This window comes from Marmota flaviventris, chromosome 2 (genome assembly GCF_047511675.1).
Source record: "Marmota flaviventris isolate mMarFla1 chromosome 2, mMarFla1.hap1, whole genome shotgun sequence".
Taxonomy (NCBI): Eukaryota; Metazoa; Chordata; class Mammalia; order Rodentia; family Sciuridae; genus Marmota; species Marmota flaviventris.
The window spans coordinates 89,503,524-89,527,235 of NC_092499.1; the positions used below are offsets into that span (position 1 = coordinate 89,503,524).

At 36.0% G+C, this 23,712-nt stretch overlaps 1 protein-coding gene and 1 non-coding gene across 2 annotated transcripts in view; one reads left to right on the top strand and one right to left on the bottom strand.

Moving 5' to 3' along the window:
* Nucleotides 1-2,454: 2,454 nt before the first annotated feature.
* Trnas-gcu (transfer RNA serine (anticodon GCU)) lies at nucleotides 2,455-2,536 on the bottom strand. The gene has a single exon. It is a non-coding gene; the product is annotated as a tRNA-Ser (tRNA).
* Nucleotides 2,537-2,882: 346 nt separating this feature from the next.
* The window catches only part of Knl1 (kinetochore scaffold 1), a 60,484-nt gene continuing 39,654 nt past the window's right edge, over nucleotides 2,883-23,712 (top strand). The window contains exons 1-7 of the mRNA XM_027926223.2: nucleotides 2,883-2,974; nucleotides 7,479-7,533; nucleotides 8,718-8,757; nucleotides 10,167-10,226; nucleotides 14,518-14,579; nucleotides 20,849-20,901; nucleotides 21,753-21,786. Coding sequence (XP_027782024.2) covers nucleotides 7,499-7,533; nucleotides 8,718-8,757; nucleotides 10,167-10,226; nucleotides 14,518-14,579; nucleotides 20,849-20,901; nucleotides 21,753-21,786 — 284 coding nt within the window. The 5' untranslated portion in view covers nucleotides 2,883-2,974; nucleotides 7,479-7,498. The remainder of the gene's footprint in view (nucleotides 2,975-7,478; nucleotides 7,534-8,717; nucleotides 8,758-10,166; nucleotides 10,227-14,517; nucleotides 14,580-20,848; nucleotides 20,902-21,752; nucleotides 21,787-23,712) is intronic.

The window sequence follows — 23,712 nt, forward strand, 5'->3', positions numbered from 1 at the left end:
GCCAAGATGTGGGAAACAAAGTAAAAGGTAAGATTAGTGTCTCCAGGGCCATTCAGAAATGTTCTGCATAGGCTCCTAATCCTTTTTTTTGTGACCTAGAGCCCTTTGGCAGTCCAGTGAAGACTGTGAATCTCTTCTCAGAAAATTGTTTTATAATGTATAAAGTTAAGTGTGTTGGAATACAAAGGCAACCAAATATGTTGGAATATACATATTGTTATATATTGCAAAAATTTAAAAAAAACTTGTACTTCTTTATGAATGCATAACATTATAATACATTGTTGAGAGCCACAGCCCAAGGGGCCCCAGCAAACTTTCAGACTGCCAGCTGATGATTGGCTCACAGTGGCCCCAGCAACTTCTAGCTGATTGGCTCCTCTGCTGTGATGCTCATTGGGCTGTTTCCCTGCCCTTTCAGACCACGGAGCTGCCCATTGGGGGACTTTTTTGGCTCCGCCCATGCGGCCCATCCAATCAGCCTCAAGAGCAGGAGGAGTGGGGGAGGTTGAGAGGCTTGTGGGATGCTGGTGGTGGCAGTTGGGCTTTGAGGGTTTTTCCTGAGGAGCTGTTTTGTTTGGTGTGTGTGTGTGTGTGTGTGTGTGTGTGTGTGTGGTTCTAAAAATAAAGTTCGTTTCTTTTGACAAGTGGCTCCTGAATTGTGTCCAGCCATATATAATGGTAGTTCTAATAATTATCATACTTTTAAAGTAATGATGAACAGTGAGTGTCTTAGTCTATTTTCTGTTGTTATAATGAAATAGCTGAAACTAGGTAATTTACAAAGAATACAGGTTTATTTGGCTCACACTTCTAGAGGCTGGAAATCCAAGAGAATAGCTCTAGCATCTGCTCAGCATCTGATGAAGGTCTTCTTGCTGCATCATAATATGATGAAGAGTATCACATGGTCAGACAGAGTAAGTTAACCAAAGAACTCATTTTTACAACAAAACTATTCCCATGATAACCCATTAATCCATGAGTGGGTTAATCCATTTATGTGGCTCTGCCTTACTTCCCAAAGTTCCCACCTCTCAACACTGCTGTATTAGGGACCAAATTTCCAACACATGGACTTTTGGGGGCCACATTCAAGTCCACAGCAGAAATAGTAATGTTATATAAAAATATCTGATTTCTTTTGGTGACAAAGTCATGGGTAGAGTTAGCTGTATTTTGTTGGTTATCTTTTTTTTTTTTTTTAATATTTTAGTTGTAGATGGGCACAATTTTTTTTTAATATTTATTTTTTAGTTGTAGTTGGACACAATATCTTTGTTTTATTTACTTATTTTTATGTGGTGCTGAGGATGGAACCCAGGGCCTCACTCGTGCTAGGCAAGTGCTCTACTGCTGAGCCACAATCCCAGCCTCTGAACACAATCTTTATTTATTTATTTTTATATGGTGCTGAGATTCAAACCCAGGGCTTCACATGTGCTAGGCAAATGTTCTACCACTGAGCCACAATCCCAGCCCCTAAGTGATCTACCACTGAGCTACAAACTGCTTTCAATTAAAGACTATAAAAATAAGGATGAAATATTTTTTCCCAAGCAAATAATACTCAATACTATTCATGGACTCCTTGGATATATGTGGGATATGAGTAGAAACCTTACTTAGCAGCTGGTAGAGAGAATGGATTGAAGAGCAAAGCTGAAGACAGGTGACCTAAAACCTTCAGCCTATGGAGGTTATCAACATTCCCAAGGAAATGTGGATCTAAACGGAAGGAGTCAGTAGAACCCAGCATAGAAACAACACTGCCTTCCAGGAGAGGGCAGTGTGAAATCCAAGAGGGGGTTTAACCCCTTCAGCTCCTCCAGGAAGGTCGACATATTCCTGTTCCTCAATCTGGCTTCCAGATATTAACAAAGTTTCACATGTCATCAACATTTAAAAAATATTTCCCAAAGTATACATTTCTTGAGTACCTGCACTCTGCTGGAAACTGAAGGGAATTCTGAACACCCAGTCTCACGGTAGCTTTTGTATTGAAACCTGGTATTTCCTAATCAGGACAGGTATTAAAAATCCCAGGATAAGAGTCCATAATAATCCAAACCTTTCACTTAGGAGCTGGATTACTTTACGTTGGGTCAGACCGGCAATAGAACAGACGAGAAGGAAATTATCATGGAATTCTATTGTTTTTTACTTCATAAGAAATTTAATCCACTTTTTTTTTTTTGGGGGGGGGTACTTCATAAGAAATTAAATCCAGCACATTTTCTGAAAGTTTCTTTCCCTCTCTTTTCTTCTTCTGTGAGGTAAGAATGCTTTAGAAGCTATATTTCAAATTCTTTGGGGAAAAAAAAATCCCAATCCTGAGATTGAGAGCGCCACACTAAATTGACTAGTAAATCATAGCCAGACTATTCAACTATTTCCGTTCTGTAAAAGAATTTTCATTACGAGTGCAAACCTGCGGTAGAAAATAAACAGCCCCGACGAGGATGGGATTCGAACCCACGCGTGCAGAGCACAATGGATTAGCAGTCCATCGCCTTAACCACTCGGCCACCTCGTCCCAGAAGCTTACCTCTTCCTGGTAGGTATAGGGAGTGATACTAGGGGGATGTGACGCAACGTTATGGAAGTCGCCATTTTGTACGGAAGCCAACGTCGCTCATTTCTATAACGGACAATCGAAAGAAGATGGCCGCTTTCATGATGTTGGAAAGCCTTCGCTGGGAAGGGGACATCATTTTCAGTAGAAAATGAGATGCATTTTAAGAAGTTAAATTGTCACAGAGGTTGGCAAAGAAGTTTAATTGAAAGCATGTTAGGAGCGCCGTTGTTCCGAAATCTGAGGGGCGGAGTCGACACGTAGAGCGGCTTTGCGCGTGCGCATCAGCTAGGCGGTTAGATTTGAATACTTCGCTGAGTTTGGCTGGGCGTTGTGTGGTGACGTCTTTGCTGAAGAGCGCGCGGACCCCAAACAAGTTAAGCTGGTGGGCTGTGGCAGGTAAGGAGAATGACCCTCTCTCATTCTGAGCTCCTGAGAGGATGTGGGTTTTGTCTGAGCACTTTGGAGGTCCCGCATGGGAGGTGGAGGATGCTGGGTCAGTCCCGCGGCCTCCGAATGCGGCGGGCGCAGGGCTCTTTTCTCACCCGGGCCTGCACTTTGTTCCTCCTCTCCTCCCTAGCGCTTTGGCAACCACACCTGTGCTCTCGGACCGCCTCGGATCGCTTGCTCGTCTAGCTCGCGGCTTCCTGGCCCGCCCACACCTTTCATTTTTCTTTTTGGTTGTTTGTATTTCTGACTTAAGCTTTTCTTTGCTATAAATGAAGCGACAACAATGAGTGATATTTAAGCTCTCGGCTCTCATTGGTTACCTAGCAGCACAGAACCGGTTTTCGGTTTTCTGCAGATACTGTTAACAAAGTCAATTTAAGCATCCCACACTTTTTTTTTTTTTAAATCTTCTTCTGACCGGCTCAGGGTCAAAGCTCCTTTTTCTTGCTGTTTATTTAAATATTAGAGTTTGGGAAGAAAAATGCTGCTGTTTGGAATTTTAAAGATGGGTTTATTAGGCGTTAACAGAGATAAAGGGTGGTGCGGATGAAGACCAAAGCACAAGGTAACTCGGGATATGAAGACCGAAGTAACTTTTCAAATCAGTTGAATTGGATCAACTGAATTCCTCATATTTATTGGGTTCCTTGCCTTGTGCTAGGGCTGGGAGTCCCTAAGTCCCAGAAAGGGAAATAATTAGTATATACAAAATAACTGTGATACAAGACAGAATGTAAGGAATTATAAGACATTCCAAAGAGGTATGATAAACAGAAAGGAGAACTGATTTGATGCTTTTGACAATGAAGAATTAAAGTGGATTTCATGGAGAAAATGGCATTTGAAGTGGAACTTGGAGGAATGATTTACAGAAATGGAGAGTTAATATTGTAAAATTTTGAAAATTAAAGGTTAGGTTCAAAGCAATACAATTTTTGACCCTTTAAATGACTGGAAATGTTCATAGGGAAACAGATACATGTAAATTGAGTAAAAATGGAATGATAGTCTTTAATGATGTGTTGAATACTAATAAAATTGAAGATACTCTAGATATTGATAGTAGGATGGTGGTCTCCAGTAGAACTTTCACAGTGGTAATACTTTATATCTGTGCTGTCCAACACAGTATTCATTAACTTCTGTGGCTATTGAACACTTGAAATGTGGCTGTTGTGATCAAAGACCTGAATTTTATTTTAATTAATGTAAATGTAAATAACTCCTATATTGGACAGCACTGGTCTATAACACTGGACAATGGAAAATATTTACTCTAGGTATTGGTGGTGTAAATTCAGGAGTAGACAGAGAGCCAGATAGTAAATATTTCAGGCTTTGCGGGCTACAAAGTCACTGGCATGGTCTCTGTTACATTCTTTGTTTTGTTGTTGTCTTCGTTTTCTATACCTCATTAAAAAATTAGCTTTGTTTTCTATGTGAAAACTTAAAATTAAAAATGTGAAAAACTGCTTTTAGCTCAAGGGCTGATTTGGTCTAGTGGCAATGGTTTACAGTCCCCTGGATTATTTCTACTACAGGTTAGGAAGCTTTCTTGGTTCAGGTGACATCCTTAGGCAAACAAACAAACAAACACAAAAACCTGGTAATTTTATTTCAGTAGTTAAATACAAACAGCTTAATGAGTATATATGTTCTAACAATTCATAGCCATTTGAAAAAATACGCATAAATTGAAGGAAAAGAACATATTTACTTTTTTTCTTAAATAATCATGGTTACTAGGGCTGGGGCTGGGGCTGGGGCTGAGCAGTAAAGCGCTTACCTCACATGTGTGAGGCATTGGGTTCAATCCTCAGCACCACATACAAATAAATAAATGAAATAAAGGTATTGTGTCCATTTACAACAAAATATTAAAAATTAGATATGTGTACCTCTTAGATACTGTACAAAATCTCAAACCTTGGAATCAGATTGTACATAGCCACTCATTTCCTGAGCCACTTTGATATAAACAAACAAAAAAACCTTGATTTTATTTATATCAATTGCCAAAAATCTAGCTTCACAGTAATATATTATTAAATATGAATGGGTACTATTTTGAGCTAATGGTTCACATGGTGCCTGTCAGATGTTGAAAATGGGGTGTTTCAAAAACTAAAAATAAACAAACACCTCTGTGCTATGCTGCCAGCACCCTGGATGCCAGGTGCACAGTTTTGAGGCTAATCAGTAAAAATTACTACGTAATTAATAGTTCAGCTGGACTGTGTTTTATAAGTGAGACTTAATATGATACTCTGGGGTCTCCTATTTCCGTTGAGGGTAAAACTTAAACAGTTAAATATTAAGAAGATGGGACGTCAGTAAACTTTGAATCTCATCAGATAATCAAGTACTAACCAATCTCCAGGTTCAACAGGAGTTGTGCTCAATGACTATTTCAAACAGTCATTTTGATGTTTAGGTGACCTTGAGCTGATAAGTATTTAGTATTTTTATCTGGAGTTTGAATATGTATACTGAGTTTGAAAATATTCCCAAAGAAGATAAAAATATGCTGGTTGGTAATCATAAAGTCAATTTTATTTTTAATTGTGGTTTTGGGAATTAAACCTTGCACATGCCAAGCAAGTGCTCTACTGCTGAGCTAATTACCCAGCCCCAAATAATTGTTTCTTCATTACTCATTGAGCAAGTATTTATTGAGCTCCTTCTATTTACAAAGCACTGCTAGCTGTAATAGTGAACATAAGATTCATCAGCTCTAGTCTCATAATTTACTGTTGGAGCAAGGGTAGTTTGTGGAGCTAATAGAAATAACAGACATTTATTTATTTATATATTTATTTATGTATGTATGTATTTGTGGTACTAGGAGTTGAACTTAGGGCCTCAAGCGTGGAAGGCAGATACTACCACTGAGCTACATCCACAGCCCTAAAAAGCGTACTTTTAATTTATGAAAGAAACACTCAAAAGGAAGTATACATAATGCTACCAAGAGGATAAACACAACACCTTTATTTATTTTTCTGTGGTGCTGAGGATTGAACCCAGTGTCTCACATCTGCTAGGCAAGTGCTCTGCCACTGAGCTATAACCCTGGCCTTTTCTTGTCTTTCTTACCAAGAGAGAATAGCAAATATAAACACATAGATTTAAGGAAGAGTTCTGTGTGTTTAGGGATTGAAAGAAAGGCTAGGGGAATAGTATAGTCAGAGAGGAGACTGGTAAGAGATGAAATATAAAGCCTAAGGCAAGCAGGGACTAGATCTGGTAGAACTCTATAGGTCTTAGTAAAGTGTTTATTCTCAGCACAATGGAAAGCCACTCTATAGGTCTTAGTAAAATGTTTATTCTCAGCACAATGGAAAGCCAATGGAGATAACTAACTGCTGTTTAGAAAGAAAATTGTAGAGGGATAAGAGTGAAAGCAAGGATACCAGGGAGGTAGATATTATGATATTTTATGTAAGAGTTCATAGTAGATTGAACTATGGTGTCGAACTGAAAATAGAAATGAATGGACTGAAAAAATGTACTGAAAATAGAACTACTAAGACTGGATGAATTAAATAGAAATGGCTGTTGCACTTGTTTGATCTTACAGAAGTTCAACCATTAAGTTGATGTTTACTATTGTTTTTTTAAATAGATACTGTTAATTCAGACTCTGCCTCTAGCTTGGTAAGGGTTTTGTTTTGTTTTTTGAAGAACAAGAAAGGATGTTAAAGTTCATACTTTTTTTTTCATCTGTTATTATATGATTTTCATTTTTAATCTCTTAGTATGATAAAATTTCAAGGTTTATTTTCTAGAGTTAAACCAGTTTTGTGTTTCTGGAATAAAGCAAACATGACTACGATACAATATTCTTTTTCCTAATAATTTATTTAGAATTTTCTTATTTGTGATAGTGAGATTGGCATGCAATCTTTACTTTCTTGTACTGTATTTATCTGTTTGTGCATGAGTGTGTAGAGAAAAGGAGGCAGTTGCAAGAAAGGGTGCTTAATTTTCATTTCCCATGGTTTAATGCTAAAACTAGACAAATCAAAATTTAGCAATATAAACAATTTATCTAGACCAACACATATAAAAATATGTACAAAGTGAGAGTGGTTGCTTTTGGGAAGGAGGAGTTTGGAATGCAGAAAGCTGCTGGTTTAAAAAGCAGCAATCGGTGTCTGTTTTAGCTATCTAATGGACAAGTTTTTATTTTAACCAGTTAAGTTCATATCATTCTCATCAATATTAGTACAGATTTTATCTTGAATATAAGAATTTTCTGGGAGTGTTAATCAAAATGCAGTAGTTTGAACTCCTTGAAGTATCTCATATTTTAGAGCTCATATATTTTTCCTTCTATTTTTGGTCTTCTTAGAAAGTAACCCTAAAATCTCAACAGTGTTCTTATTTCCTCATAGATTGTAATTTTTCTTCCTTCTTATGTACCTTTTCTAATATTGTGTATTTATTTCAGGAAAAAAGTTTTCTTAAAATATGGATGGGGTGTCTTCAGAGACTAATGAAGAAAAGTAAGTTCATGATTCTGTGTATCTAAAAATGTTATATTCTATTAGAGAATGATACTTTTCCAACTAGTAAGACCTGTTAATGAACTTCAGAAATATTTTTCCTGGGGCCGGGGATGTGGCTCAAACAGTAGCATTCTCGCCTGGCATGCGAGGGACCCAGGTTCGATCCTCAGCACCACATACAAAACAAAAGATGTTGTGTCCGCTGAAAACTGAAAAATAAATATTTAAAAAAAAAAAAGAAATATTTTTCCTTTGTGTTTCAGGGAAAACAAGAACATATAATAAAGTGATAATATAAATTCATCAGAGTCAAAACTGAGGGACTTTAGATACCACCTGTCATCTCCTGTTGTTTTGAGTAAGAGTGAGAAAACTGAGGCTCAGGAAGATTAAATGAATTATCTAAAGTTGGCATCACAAATTGGTGACCTGTTTGTAGCCTACAAACATTTTACTGCCCTACAAATTTTTTAAAAAAAAATTTGCTTAGTTGCCAAAATTGCAAAATCTCATGGTTTCATAGAATAATTGGATTTTTAGCTTCTCTTGAAAAATCAAATGTGACAACACTGGGATCATAGTCTTGCTTGGAGCGGCTAGCAAAGTAATGGCTGTGACCTTTAGACCAAGCAGAAATTTTCTAATTCATTGTAGTCTCTACAATACGCATTTTTCTTATACCTAACAAATTATGTTTGGCCTCATGATATTTGGGTTTTCAAAACCTGGTATATAAATCACACAGTAGTAAGAATCAGAGGCAGAGAATCTCTTGATTTGTAGCCCACTTATCTTATTTTTATTTTTTAGTTGTCAATGTACCTTTATTTTATTTATTTTTATGTGGTGCTGAGGACCGAACTCAGTGCCTCACACATGCTAGGCATAACTGAGGCATAACTCCAACCCCCCATTTATCTTTTAATTGTACCTCTATAGGTATAGTAAATTATGTTGTACTGGTTATTATTCAAGAGATAATCTTGTAGTATACAATATATATTTTAAAACACTGAATTACTAAATACTTGGTCTTATACTGTAATACAAGTATAAAATTTTGCTGGCCAGAGTGAAAGAAAGCAATGGCCAGTTTTAAAGTATGTAAAGGGTGATGTGATGATGACTTTTGGAAATTCATTCTTTTACCTATGTATACATAATTTTTTTCCCTTTCACAGTGACAATAGAGAGAGACCTGTTAGAAGACGGCATTCCTCAGTAAGAAACAATTATTGTTACCTTTTATTAAACAATAATGATATACTACAATAATTTTTACTGTGGCCTCACCTTCCCACTTCCACTAGCTTCCTATGAATAAAGACTCAAAAAAAATTATTCATTTGATACTAGGATTTGAACCCAGGGGTGCTCTAACACTGAGCTACATCACCATCTCTTTTTAGATTTTATTTTGAGACAGGGTCTCACTAAGTTGCCCAGGCTGGCCTGGAACCTTGATCCTCTTGCCTCAATTTTCTGAGTCACTGGGATTATAAGTGTGTTCCACTGTGCCCTGCCAAGACTCAAATATTTAACCCAAGTACAAAAATCTGTAAACCAGTCGGGTGCAGTGGTACACACCTATAATCCCAGTGGCTCAAGAGGCTGAGACAGGAGAATAGGGAGTTCAAAGCCAGCCTCAGCAATGGTGAGATGCTAAGCAACTCAGTGAGACCCTGTCTGTAAATAAAACACAAAATAGGGCTGGGGATGTGACTCAGTGGTCGAGTACTTCTGAGTTCAATCCCTGGTAGTATAAATAAATAAGGGCTAGGGATTTTGCTAAGTGGTTAAGCACCCCTGGGTTCAATCCCCCAGTAACCCCCCCCCAAAAAAATCTGTGAACCAAAATTCATATTTTATAAATTTTATTATAATTTAATGCATAAATTATACCTCAATAAAGGTGTTTAAAATTATATTTAACCTGATATACAAAGCTATTGCAAGACACAAAAATCTAACCCAAACTGATATATAATATATATCAGTTTATGAAACTGAAAAATCCAAAGATAGGGATGGCTGTAGGCATAACTTATGGATGAGAGAGTTCAACAATGGAACCTTCTAGGATTTCCTTTTTCATTTTCTATTCTGACTGCTTCCTCTGGGTAATCTCTGATAGCAGCCAGATCCTCTCCCTGTGATGACTGTGATACATCTAGCTCTCCCTACTCCCGGGTTCACATTCTGCCCCAGCCCCTTTTTAAATTTTGAAATAGGATCTTATTAAATTGTGGAGGCTGACCTTGAGCTATCTATACTGCTGCCTCAGCCTCCTGAGTAACTAGGATTAAAGGCATGGGTCATGCCCCTCACCTCTATCAAACAATTATTGTGTTGTTCTAGACAAGGCTATGAGTTATATATACCCTGGAGTTGGTGTGGAACTTCACACAGACCATGTGGGATGAGAGTAGGCAAAATAATTAGGGAGAGTAGGCAAGGAGAAATGAATAAATGCCTAATATTTTAATCTGCCACATAACTCTAAGCAATATGACTTTGAAGGATTTCATATATTCTAATGGAAATTTTGGCTTTCTAGCTATAAATTGAAATAAAGTGATTATTAACAGATATGCCAGATTTTCTTGAATAATTATAATTATTACCTCTAGATTTTGAAACCCCCAAGGAGTCCTCTTCAGGACCTCAGAAATGGGAATGAAATAGTTCAGGTAAGTCTCTAGGCAATTGCTTTATAGATTTCTCTTTTCAGTGATTCTCCCCTACCCCAAGTACTGGGTCTTACACATGCTAGGCAAACACTCTGTTACTGAGCTACAGCCCCAGCCCTTTTAAAAATTTATTTATTTATTTAAAAAATTTTGAGACAGGATCTCCTTTAGTTGCCCAGGATTACCTCAAACTTGTGATTCTTCTGTGTCAGCCTCCCAGGCAGCTAGGATTACAGGCATGTGCCACCACATTTGGCCTTCTATGATTTTTGTGTGTGTGTGTATAGCGGGGGATTGAACCCAGGAGCACTCAGCCACTGAGCCACATTCCAAGTCCTATTTTATTTAGAGACAGGGTCTCACTGAGTTGCTTATTACACCTCACTTTTGCTGAGACTGGCTTTGAACTCAGATCCTCCTGCCTCAGCCTCCTGAGCCGCTGGGATTATAGGTGTGTCACCTGTAGCTTAATCAGGAATTTTATTTGCTATATGAAAAGAGAACATCATCCCATCTGATTCAAATGTATGATATGTCAAGGTCATTGTACTGTCATGTGTAACTAATTAAAACAAATTTTTTTAAAAAAAAAGAACTTCATGAATGATTTCTATTTGAATGTGTAAAAAAGACAAGCATTCCATGACCTTCAGGTTAAAATGCAACACTTGCTGGCTGGGGATGTAGCTCAGTGGTAGAACACATCTAGCGTGCATAAGGCCCTGGGTTCCATCTGTAGGATTGCAAAAAAAAAAAATCCAAATACATACTGGCATTTGTGATTCTTAGGCCTATTTACTTTTCCAGACTTTTTTCTTGTTACTTTCACATGTTTACCTTACCACTCAGAATTGCTTATTATTCCCCAAACAAAAAATAAGTTATTACACCTGCAAGTATTTATGTATGCTATTCCCTTTGTCTGCATGGCTGGTCCTTCATTCCTTTTTCTGCCAAGATTTGAACAAAAATATTTTTTCAAACATACCAAAAAGCAAAGAATTTTACTGTATATTCATCACCTAGATTCTAGAATTAACATTTAATAATGCTTACTTATCATAAATACTCTTTTCTCTTTGGTGAAAGTAGGGTACTAGGGGTTGAATCCAGGTGTGCTTTACCTCTGAGCTGCCTCTTCTCCGCGGCCCCCTCCCTGCCCCCATCTGCCCCCCCCTTTTTTTTTTTGAGACAGGATTTTACTAAGTTGCTTAGGGCCTCAATAAGTTGCTGAGGCTGGCCTCGAACTTGTGTTCCTCTTGCCTCAGCCTCCCAAGTTACTGGGATAACAGAAGTGGACCACATGCCTAGCTATATCCCCCTTCTTTATTTAATTAGTTCCTATTTTTCCTTTAAGATTTATCTTCTCATAGAAGATCATCAGTTTAACATTTTATTATTATAATTTTTTACTTCTGTCTATTCTAAATTGAGAATTCCAGGCTACATAATTCCAAGTGCTCACTCTGCATTTGCTTCTCTAATTCTGTTTCTTAAATGCATCAAGCTTTTCTTGCTTCAGGGTCTCTGCACACATTTTGCATAGAATCCTTTCCCCTTACTCAACACTTCCCTTTTTTTATTTTGGTACTGGGAATTGAGAGCTACATCTGTACTCCTTTTTATTTATTTTAATTTTGAGATAGGGTTTCACTAAGTTGCTAAGGCTGGCCTTGAACCTGCAGTCCTCCTGTCTCAACCTCCTGAGTCTCTGTCCTTTACCAACTTCTTCATCTGGCTAACTTCTAACTAATCCTTCAGGTCTCAAGTTAAATGTACTTTCCTAAAGAAAACTTCCCTGATTTTTACATATTTATTGGACACAATACCTTTATTTTATTTACTTCTATGTAGTGCTGAGGATCGAACCCAGGGCCTTGTATGTGCTAGGCGAGCACTTTACCGCCGAGTCACAACCCCAGCCCCACTAAATTAGATTTTTATATGTAATTTTCCTTTATAACACTTTGCACTCTTTGAATTTTATTTGTGTGAATTTGTTGTCATTAGTCTAATCCCCCATGGAATTGTATCCATGTTATTTATCTCTATTTTTCCATCAGTAGTACAGAATCGTGTGTGTGTGTGTGTGTGTGTGTGTGTATTTTTAAAAAATTGAACCAGTGTTGAATGAGTAAATGTCAGACTTATGCAGCTTTAAAACCAACAGGATCTTATCAGTAATCTTGAATTTAGTTCCTGCATTTTATAGATGAGAAATACAAGATCCAAAGAGGTAAATGTTTTATCTGTGGTGTCTGCTAGGGTCTTAAGTATATAGACTCCTTGTTGCAAAGGGGATACCATTCCTTATTATTTATTATAATAAGGCTTATACTCAGGTATCCACAATTAATCCGGTGAAATTCTCTGTGAATTTGTCTTTTGTTTTTTGTATGGGGTCTATGTGAAAAATGTTTATTCTTGTTAAGAAGGAAGGTAGGAAAGAAAAATAGTATATTAAAATGAAAAGATGTTCAACATTACTGATTATTAGGGAAATGCAAATCAAAACCACAATAAATAAACCACAATACCACCTTACAGTCTTAGGATGGCTGTTGAAAAATAAAAAATAACAAGTATCAGCAATGATACAGAAAAATGCACCTATGTGTACTGTTGATGGGAATTAAAATGATATTTGCTGTGAAAAACAGTATGGTAATTCCTCAATAAATTCAAATTAGAATTACCATATAATCCAACAAGAAATAAAAGGAGCATCTTGGAGAGAGATTTGAGTACCTATGTTTGCAGTAGCATTATTCACAGTAGCCAGAAAGCAGAAGCAAACCAGATGTCAGTACGTGGATAATTGGGTAAACAAAATGTGGTATTTCCATACAATGAAATTATTTAAAAAAGGAAAGCCAGGTGGTGCCTGTGATTCCAGTGACTCAGGAGGCTGAAGTACCAAGATTACAGGTTCTACAGGTTCAAGGTTAACCTGGGCAACTCAGTGCAAGAACCTGTGGATGTAGTTCATAGCTTATTGGTAAAGCGCCCCTACATTCTATCCCCAGGACTTAAAAAAAGAAAAGAAAAGAAAAGAAATTCTGACATACCATGCATGAACAAAAGGTAATTTTTTTTTTTTTTTTTTTTTTTTTTTGTACTGGGGATTTTACCCAGGGATGTTTAACAATGAGCCACATCCCTAGTCCTTTTTATTTTTTATGTTGAAATAGGATCTCATTAAGTTGCTCAGGGTCTCACTGAGTTGGAGGATGGCTTTGAACCTGTGATCCTTCTGTCACTTCCAAGTCACTGGGATTACAGGCATGTGCCACCACGCCCAATACAAAAAGATAAATTTCATGTTATTATTTTAATGAGGTATCTACTATAATCAGATTCATAGATACTAAAAATAGAATGGTGATTGCTAGGAATTAGAGGTAGGAGGGAATGGGGAGTTTTTTTTAATGTTAAATGTTATAGTTTCTGTTCTGCAAGATGAAAATAAATCTCGATTGGTTATACAACAGGGTGGATGTATACACAACAGTATTAAACTGTATACTTTAAAATCGTTAAGATGATAACATAAAATTTATCATCATGTATTTTTTTAATACTTTTAGTTGTAGATGGCACAATACCTTTATTTTATTTATTTATTTTTATGTGGTGCTGAGGACCAAACCCTCTACCTCACACGCGCTAGGTACACACTCTACCACTGAGCTAAAACCCCAACCCTTTATTTTATTTTTGAAACAGTATGCCAAATTGCTGAGACTGACCTTGAACTTGTGACCCTCCTGCCTCAGCTTCCCAAGTCGCTGGGTTAACAGGCACCATCATGCCCAGCAAATTTATGAAAATTTATTTAGGCATGGTGTTTCATGCCTGTAATCCCAGCTACCCCAGAGGTTTAGGCAAGGGGATCCTAACTTAAGAGCAGCCTTTACAATTTAGCAAGACCCAATCTGAAAATTAAAAATAAATAAATAAAAAGGACTGGAGATATAGCTCAGTGGTAGAGTGCCACTGGGTTCAACCCCCTAATACTATTAAAATTTTTTTAAATTACCATAATAAGTAACATAGCAATTGTTTTGTCTCCAGTCTTTTTTATTGTATGTTGTGTCGGTATGCTTAAAAAATAAAAAAATTAACTCACACTGAAGACCATATTCATGTACATTAAGTGTTTCTACATTGAGATAATTTGGGTAACCACATATCAAATTCAGAATAAGACTCGATCCCTGTCTTTGGTGCTTTGGACTCCTAATTCACAGTGGTTTCATTAATAACCACACCATATTTTCTTTCCTTTTAGGAATCCAATACTTTAAGAAATAAGAAAAGCTCTCGCAGAGTCAGCTTTGCAGATACTATAAAGTAAGTTGAAAGAAATAATTCAAATGTTATAGGTAATGCTTTTTTTGTGGGTCAAATTGAAAATGTTAGAATGATTCGGATAATCTATGGTTTTTATTATGTATTAGAGAATGGTTACTTAAAAGATTCTTACTGGCATTATGTTTAAAAGAGAAACATTGAGAAACAATGATATCCATTTTTACTACTGTTATTTAACATATTGAAGGTCCTAACCAAAAATACTAGAGAAAGTAGTTGGGATTTTAAATATTAGAAATATTAGGGTAAACCTATTGCCTTTTGTAGATTAAATGATTTTATATTAGGAAAATCCAAGAATATCAACTGAAAGTTACTATTGATAAGTATCAGGATACAAAATTAATATATGGAAACCAATATCTTTTATTTTATTATTTTACTCTTTTTTTTTTTTTGCCTTGCTAGGGATTGAACCTAAGGCAAGTGCTCTACCACTGAGCTATATCCACAGGCCACTGTAATTCTTATATAGTGTTCTCATTATCATTTTCTTGGTGTTCAACAGTGTATTCATCTTTCCTGTTTGATTCAAAAGAAATCAAAGATGTTCTTTTTATTTTATTTTTTAGGTTTTTTATATTACTGTGGATTGAACCTAAGGCCTCACACATGCTAGGCAAGTGCTGTACCACTGAGAGCTACATTCCCGATTCCCCAAAGTTGTTTAATTTAGAACTGAAAAATTTTTTAGGCATTAGGGGCATTTTGTCATTCAATTTTAGTTTCTTTTATAGGCAGAGAATGTTAATCTGTATTATTTTTATTTCTACAGAAATTCTTTTGAAAGGATTCTCTTTAGAGAATTTCTATAGAAATTCCAGGTGCAATGATGTATGCTTGTAATCCCAGTGACTCAGAAGGCTGAGGATTTCGGGCTTGAGACCAATCCCAGCAACTAAGCAAGACCTTGTCTCAAAATACAGAAGGATTGGGGAGGGGCTGGGGTTGTGGCTCACCATAGAGTGCTCACTTAGCATATACAAGGTTCTGGTTCGACCCTCATCACCACATAAAAATAAATAAATATAAAGGTATTTTTTTTTTTTTTTTTTTTAAGGGGGTTGGGGATGTAACTCAGTGGTAAAGCTTTCCTGGGTTCATTCCCCAGTACCCATACCCCCACTCCCCAAAATTCTTTTTGTTTTCTTGTATATAATAAATCTTTGTAAACGAGCCATAGGTACTTGAAAAATCAGTATATTTTGTGTTTTCAATGTGCACAGTTTGATATATAAAATTATATTCACATTATAAGTTGTTATTGGGTCCTCTATAATCTTACATAGATTTGATTGCTTTACTCTTGCATGAATTATGAGAGAGGAAGTCAGTCTCATTCTGTATCTCACTCTGCATTTCTAATAGTTTTGTTTGTTTGATTGTACTGGGGCTTGAACCCAGAGGAACTTTACCATTTACCTACATCCCCATCCCTTTTTATTTTTTATTTTTTAGACACAGGGTTTCTCTAAGTTGCTTAGGGCCTCACTGATTGCTGACCTGGAACTTGTAGTCCTCTTGCCTCTACTTCCTAGTCACTGGGATTATTGGCATGCACCACTGCACTACCATACCCAGCTTTAAGGCAAGAGCTGGTGTCAGCTAACTAGTGGAGGTGCTATGTGCTATTTCTGGGAAAGTATTTCCATTGAGAGCCTCTTATATGAATTATTTCAGTCTTAATGTTAGTGTGAACATGGGGTACATGTAGAAATACAAGGAATTTCTTGTGGGGTTTTTAGAAAGTCCTTGAGGTGGTACTTACCTGAGATAGTCTGGATTGAGTTCTTTCCCTTTTGCCAGATTGTTTTGTCTCAGTCTGACAAAAATGATTTCATCTTGGTGTCAGGAACCTTAGAAAACAGTCAAATTTTTCATTTTATAAATGAGATAATTAAAGCCACAGATGTGATTTGATATTCCCAAGATAATATTGGTAGTGTCAGAGCTATGATTAATAATACTGTATAATTTATTTATTGATTCCTGGCTCATTGCTTTTTCTGATGTTTCCATTTGCCTTTGCTAAATGTTGTTAAACCAGTTCCATTCTTTCTTTGGAAATAATCTAGTCACCATACTTTTATAAAATAGCTCTGGGATATTAGAATTCAGACTCAAAACCAGAAAACTTGGAACAAGTTTTGGCTTCCTTACTAAATAACCCCAGTTTCCTTCTTTTTAGGATGGAAGTAATAACCCTTACATATCTCAGTGTTTTTGCATGGCCAAAATAAGATAGTGTATGTTAATACAGAAAGTGTCAAAAGTATTACTAAACGATGTAATTCCCTTCTAATTTAATTGTTAGAATTAACATATATTTCCCATTACCTCAGGAAAGTTTCTTAGAGTACATAAACACTCTGACATGTTGATGAATTTTAGATCCTGAAAGTTGAGTTGTAAAAATTATAGGAGGCTGTCTACTTGAGACTGGGTAATTAATAAAGAGGTTTGCTTTGACTCATAGTTGTCGAAGTCTAAGAGCATAGCATTGGTATCTCCTTCTCTTTTGGTGAGGGTCTCATGGCAGAAGAGACTTCAGGTGTAAGAGACATACAGAAAGTGCCAGTTCACTTCTTAAGAACCTGCTCTGATCATAACTAACCCACTATCAAGGAAACTACATTAATCCCTTTGTGAGGGTGAAGCCCCATGTCTTTCTTATTTTAAAGGTCCTGACATCTCTCAATACCATTACACTGAAGACCAAGCCTTAGCATGAATTTTGGCGAAGATAAACCATACTCAAACCATAGCAGAAGCTGTTGTTTTGGACTAAACATCCTAGACAACTAATAAAACTAAAAATCAAAATGGAATTACTCATATTAAATTTTTATATCGCCAAACTAAAACCAAGTTGTTACCTGACTTTCCAAGAAATCAGGAGAGGCAGAAAGTCCAGTTTCCCAATCAGGCCAGTTTCAGACAGCATAATGATGAAATTCTTTCTGCTTTTATCCTTACCCCTGTCCCCAGGATAACTTGAAGTAGTCTGATATTAACTAAGCAGTTATATTTCTGTGTTCTGTCTTCCTGTCTTAGCCTTGTTATAAGGAAAGTAATTTTGAAATAACTGATCCACTTTTTGTTCTTTGTTTCTGCTTTCTGCAGCCCCTTTCTCTCTACTCTGCCCATTGGAATACTTGTTCTATTTTATGAAATGAAATGTTGCCTGATTATAGAATTGCGAATAAAGCTAATTAAGATCTTTAAATTTGGGCTGGGGATATAGCTCAGTTGGTAGGGTGCTTGCCTCATATGCACAAGGCTCTGGGTTCAATCCCCAGCACCATTAAAAAAAAAAATCTTTAAATTTGCCATATATATATATTTTTTAAATTTATTCTTTAGTTTTCAATGGACACAACATCTTTGTTTGTATGTGGTGCTGAGGAACGAACCTTGGCCCCATGCATGCCAGGCAAGCACACTACCGCTTGAGCCACATCCCCAGCCCCTTGCCATATTTTTTGATAAATTGTTTATGTTGATGATGTTGTTTAATATCACATAAATCATTGAAATGAGCTCAATGACAAGGTAATTATTATTATTTTGTGTACTGCAGAGTGTATCCAGGAGTGTTTAACCACTGAGAAAAATCCCCAGCCCTTTTTTGTATTTTATTTAGAGACAGGGTCTCACTGAGTTGCTTTAGGACCTCGCTCAGTTGCTGAGGCTGGCTTTGAACTTGCAGTCCTCCTGTCTCAGCCTCCCAAGCCACTTGGAATATAGGAGTGCTCCACCATGCCTGGAAAGATAATTATTTCTATGAAAATTATATTGAATGTCCAGGGAAATTTTGGTAAAGGTGGATTTATTTTTAAAAATACTTTTGGGTTGGAAGTTAGCTCGGGATAGAGCACTTGCCTAGCACGTACAAGGCCCTGGTTTCAATCCCTAGTACTGGAGGTGAAAAAGATTTCAAATTTGGCATGAATGAGACAACTGTAAAGATAAGGAAGCAATTTATGAAGATAATGTAGAAGAATTTTGTGTTTTCATTATTTTGCAAATTTCTTTCAGTGCATATTCCACCTTATTAATGTACTAAATCTGCATTGGTAGATCTATAGTCAGATGTCAAATTGATATAAGACATATAAATTAAAATTCATTTATATGTCTTGAACAAAAATTGTATCAAATACAGCTTTGTAAATATGAGCTCAGATGTTGAAGTCATATTTGGGCTTGCATTTTGGGTCTTCCACTTAACAGTTATATGGCTTTAGGAGCTGCTTAAACTTTAAAATCTTTAGTATCTACATCTGTAAAATAAAGTGGTAATCGTTATAAACATTAAAAATGCATGTGAAGGGCAGGAGATATAGCTCAGTGGTAGAGTGCCTGCTGAACATGCATGAGATCCTGGGCTCAATCCCCAATACTGCAAAAAGAAAAAAGCATGTAGAGCTGGAGACGTAGCTCAGTAGCAGAGTGTTTGCCTAGCATGTGTAAAGCCTTACCTAGGTTCAGTTCCTGGTACCATAAAAACAATAACAACAACAAAAAATGCTTATAAAGAACGTGGTGGCACACGCCTATAATCCCAGCGGCTCAGGAGGCTGAGGCAGGAGGATCATGAGCTCAAAGCTAGCCTCAGCAAAAGTGAGATGCTAAGCAGCTCATTTTGACCCTGTCTCTAAATAAAATATAAAATAGGTCTAGGGATGTGGCTTAGGGGTTGAATGTTCCTGAGTTTAATCCCTGGTACCTGTGGAAAAAAAAAAAAAGAACATAACACAGTGCCTGACATAAAGTCTGTATCCAACCTGTGTATTGCATTTATTTTTAATATTTTTGTTGTTATTGTTGTAGATGGACACATTTTTAATTTATTTTTATGTGGTGTTGAGGATTAAACCTAGTGCCTCACACATGCTAGGCAAGCACTCTACCACTGAGCTACAACTCTAGCCCCTGTGCATTGCATTTTTCTAATTGAAATAAAATTATATTTCTAATTAAGAATAGCTTCTGGACTGGGGATATAGCTCAGTTGGTAGAGTGCTTACCTCACACACACAAAGCCCTGATTTAAATTCCCAGCACCTCCCAAAAAAAAAAAAAAAAAGAATAGTTTCTATATAATGAACGATATTTTATATTAGCGGAATTAGCATTAGAATGAACCGGCCAGCTTCTATCAGATAGATATCAAATGTTCCATGAAGGTCATTCTTAATTATGCCAATGTAAAGGTATCCCTTCCTCCTGAGTCTATGCTTCCTTATTAGAACTGTTAACAAAATTCAGCTAAATAATGTTTATAATCATTGTTCTTACTCTCTACCTATGATGGAAGTTATTTGGGGCCAAGGATTAGATCATGTGTTTGTATCCCAGACTGTAGTATAGTGCCAGGCACGTAGTGAGTACTTATTAAATGTTTGTTACATAAAATGAGTATTTTAGGTTACTGAGAGGGATCAAATAATGATTAGGTGAGAGTTCATTTTTAAAAAACCATAATTTTGCCATACAGTGCTATATGCCTATTATCTCAACAGCTCAGGAGGCTGGAGGATTGCAAGTTAAAATCCAGCCTTAGCAATTTAGTTAACCCCAACCAGCTTAGTGAGACCTTGTCTCAATAAAAATAAAGGACCTGGGGTTATAGCTCAATGGTAGAGCCTTTGCTTGGCACACGTGAGACACTGGGTAAGATCCTCAGCATCACATAAAAAAATAAAGAAATTATGTCCATCTTTAAAAAAAAACAAAACAAAACAAACTTTTTGAAAAAGAGCTGGGGTTGTAGCTCAGTAGTTAAGTACCCCTGGGTTCAAGTCCTAGTACACACACACAAAAGCATGATTTAATGTTGTAAGCTAATTTTTTTTAATATTTATTTTTTAGTTGGACACAATATCTTTATTTTATTTATTTTTATATGGTGCTGAGGATCGAACCCAGGTCCTCACACATGCTAGGCGAGCTCTCTGTCACTGAGCCACAACCCCAGCCCTCGTAAGCCAATTTTGGCATTTGAAATATTAATAGTATATGGTATAGCAAAGAGAAGTCCAAATCAAAGTATTCTTTATCTTTTTTTCAAAATATTGTTTTTGGGGTGGGTGTATAGCTGTGTGGTAAAATGCTTTTCTACCATTTGTAAAGCCCTGGATCAGTCACAAAAAATATTATCTTTACCTATCTCAAACTATAAATGAATACCAATAGATTCTAATTAAAAATCAAAGATTTTTAGTAATTTTTATTTTCTCTTTTAGGGTCTTCCAAACAGTGTCTCATATGAAAACAGTGAGAAAGTCAGAAATTATAGGTAAATATATTATTGCAGTCTCTGCTAAACGGTTTTCTTTAAAATTTCACTGTGACTATCTAACCAGATAATCAATATAATATATTGTCTTATTGTTTAAAAAATACAGCTCAAATCTGGGAATGGTGGCACCCACCTATAATTCCAGTTGTGAAACTGAAACAGAAGGACTCGGAGTTCACAGTAAAGCTCGGGGAATGTAGCAATACTTTATATTAGCAATACTTTATACTCTGCCTCAAAAAAAAAAAAAAAAAAAAGTATAGGGCTGGGGTTGTGGCTCAGTGGTATAATACTCACCTAGCAGGTGTGAGGCCCTGGGTTCAATCCTCAGCACCACATATAAATAAACAAAATAAACATTAAAAAAAAAATTGTGGGCTGGGGATGTGGCTCAAGCGGTAGCGCGATTGCCTGGCATGCGTGCGGCCCGGGTTCGATCCTCAGCACCACATACAAACAAAGATGTTGTGTCCGCCGAAAACTAAAAAATAAATATTAAAAAAAAATTCTCTCTCTGTAAAAAAAAAAAAAATTGTACTTTGAGTCATGGGACAGAATATAGGGCAGATGGTAACTTCTTTTTAAATTATTGTTAATATCCTTATGTAAGCTGGGCTTGGTGGTGCACGAAGGCTGAGGCAAGAGGATTGCAAATTCAAAGCCAGCCTCAGCTACTTAGTGAGGCCCCGAGCCACTCAGCAAGACCCTGTCTCTAAATAAAATATATGTTGTTTGGTGGTTAAGCGCCCCTTGGTTTAATTCCTGATACCAAAAAAAATCCTTATGTAAGTTTTCTAATGTTTTATTGGCATATCCTTGGACAACTTTAATTTTTATTTTATTTTTAGAAACAGAAGTAAGAGAAAATGTTCTATGTATTCAGTAAGTAAGACATTTATGATTACATTTAAAAAGTTGTTTATTTCTATTAAATGAAGTCTCTTAATATTCTTTTGCTTTTTATTTTTTATCCCTTTTGTGGAATACTCAAGGTTAATTAAAAAATAAAATACTTTGCAGAATTTAATATATGCATTGCTGTATCTGATAAAGATGTTTGGTGTACAACTTAGTTTTAATATAGTGATGAAACACTATACTTTTATATATATAAACCCTTAATTTAATTAGCTAGTACAAACATTAAATAATAAGTCTTAGATTTTTTTTCATTGTTAGTCTTTCTTGTTGTGGTAGGAATACAAGTTGAGTATGTGTTGTCCAAAATGCTTGGGGCCATAAGTATTTCAGATTTGGGGATATTTGCATAGAGTTTGCTGGTTGAGTATCCGCAATTTAAAAATCTGAAATGCTCCAAAATTTAATTTGGCACAAATGAAAAGATGCTTATTTACTTATAAGACACATACAAATGAAGACTGTATTGAAATATTTCTTTTTTTTTCAAATTAGTTAAGGGTGTAGGTTAAAAAAAAACCTCATTGCTAGTGAGAGTATAAATTATAAAGGCAATTTGTTAATATCAATCAAAATTTTAAGTGCACATGCCATTTTCTCGGTAATTTCGTGTCTGGAAATTTATGTCATCAATATAGTTATAAATATTTAAAATGAGGAATAAATAGGGTTATATACTGCAGCATTTATTGTAACAACAAAAGATGAGAAAGATCCTAAAGATCCATCAGTAAGGAATGTTTAAATAAACTGCACATTTTCCATATAATTGATTAATGTGGCCAAGCATGGTGGTGCAAGTAATTCCAGCAGCTGATGTAATTCCAGCAGCTCTGAAGCTAAGGCAAGAAGACTGCAGTTCAAGGCCAGCCTCAGCAACTTAGGGAGACCCTGTCTCAAAATAACATAAAAGGGCTGGAGACATGGTTCAGTGATAGAGGGCCTCTAGGTTCAATTCCAAGCATACACCCGCCTCCCACAAACTGATTATTGTGCAGGTAGAGAAAAGAAGATTGTATAGTAAATAGAAAAATATCCAAGTCCTATTATTCAAGAGAGAAAACAACATACAAAACAGTACATTGTATATCACCACTTGTATAAAAGAGGGATGAAGAAAAGCTTGTATGTGTATATATTAATTCATGTGTGCACATATATACAATGAACATGTATTATTTACACATTCATAAAATGTCTCTGGAAGAAACTCCTAAGATTGTTTGCCTAGAGAGAAGAAAACCTTGTCAGAGAATTCATACTGGTTTTATAATTTATTAACTTTTAAAATTGTTAAAGAAATGGAAGTAATAATATTCACAGTTTCAAAAGGTACAAAAGAGCAAAAAGTGTAAAGTAAAATTTATTCTTATCTTTTGCTGATCTACTCCCCACAGATAACTACTGTTATTATTTTGTGTGTCCTTGGAGAAATTTTCTATATTATTTCAAAGTACATGTTTATTTTTAGCTTTTTAAAAGACAAAAATGGAACCACTTAATAGTTTGTTATTTCCATTTTGTTGCATAAAAATCTAAAAGTTTTCTAAGTCTCACCAGGGCAGCATGCAATTCATTTTGGGAAGGGAAGGAATTTCTCCTGCATCAGGAATAAAAATTTGTGATGCAAATTTGAAAAAAGAAAGAAAAATTCAGTGTATTATAATCCATTGTGTGCCTGAACCAACATTTAGTCAGCTTCATATTGGCAAACTCTTGGGTTGTTTCCTTTTATTAATTTATTTTTAAGGCTAAAGTTTTAGAAAATGAATTGCTTTACAGATCATTCTGTATTTTTAAATAAGCAAGCAGTATGTATTAAGCATATTTTAATAGTATTCTTGATTCAACAAACCATTAAGACCATTTACCAAACCATTAAGTCCTTTA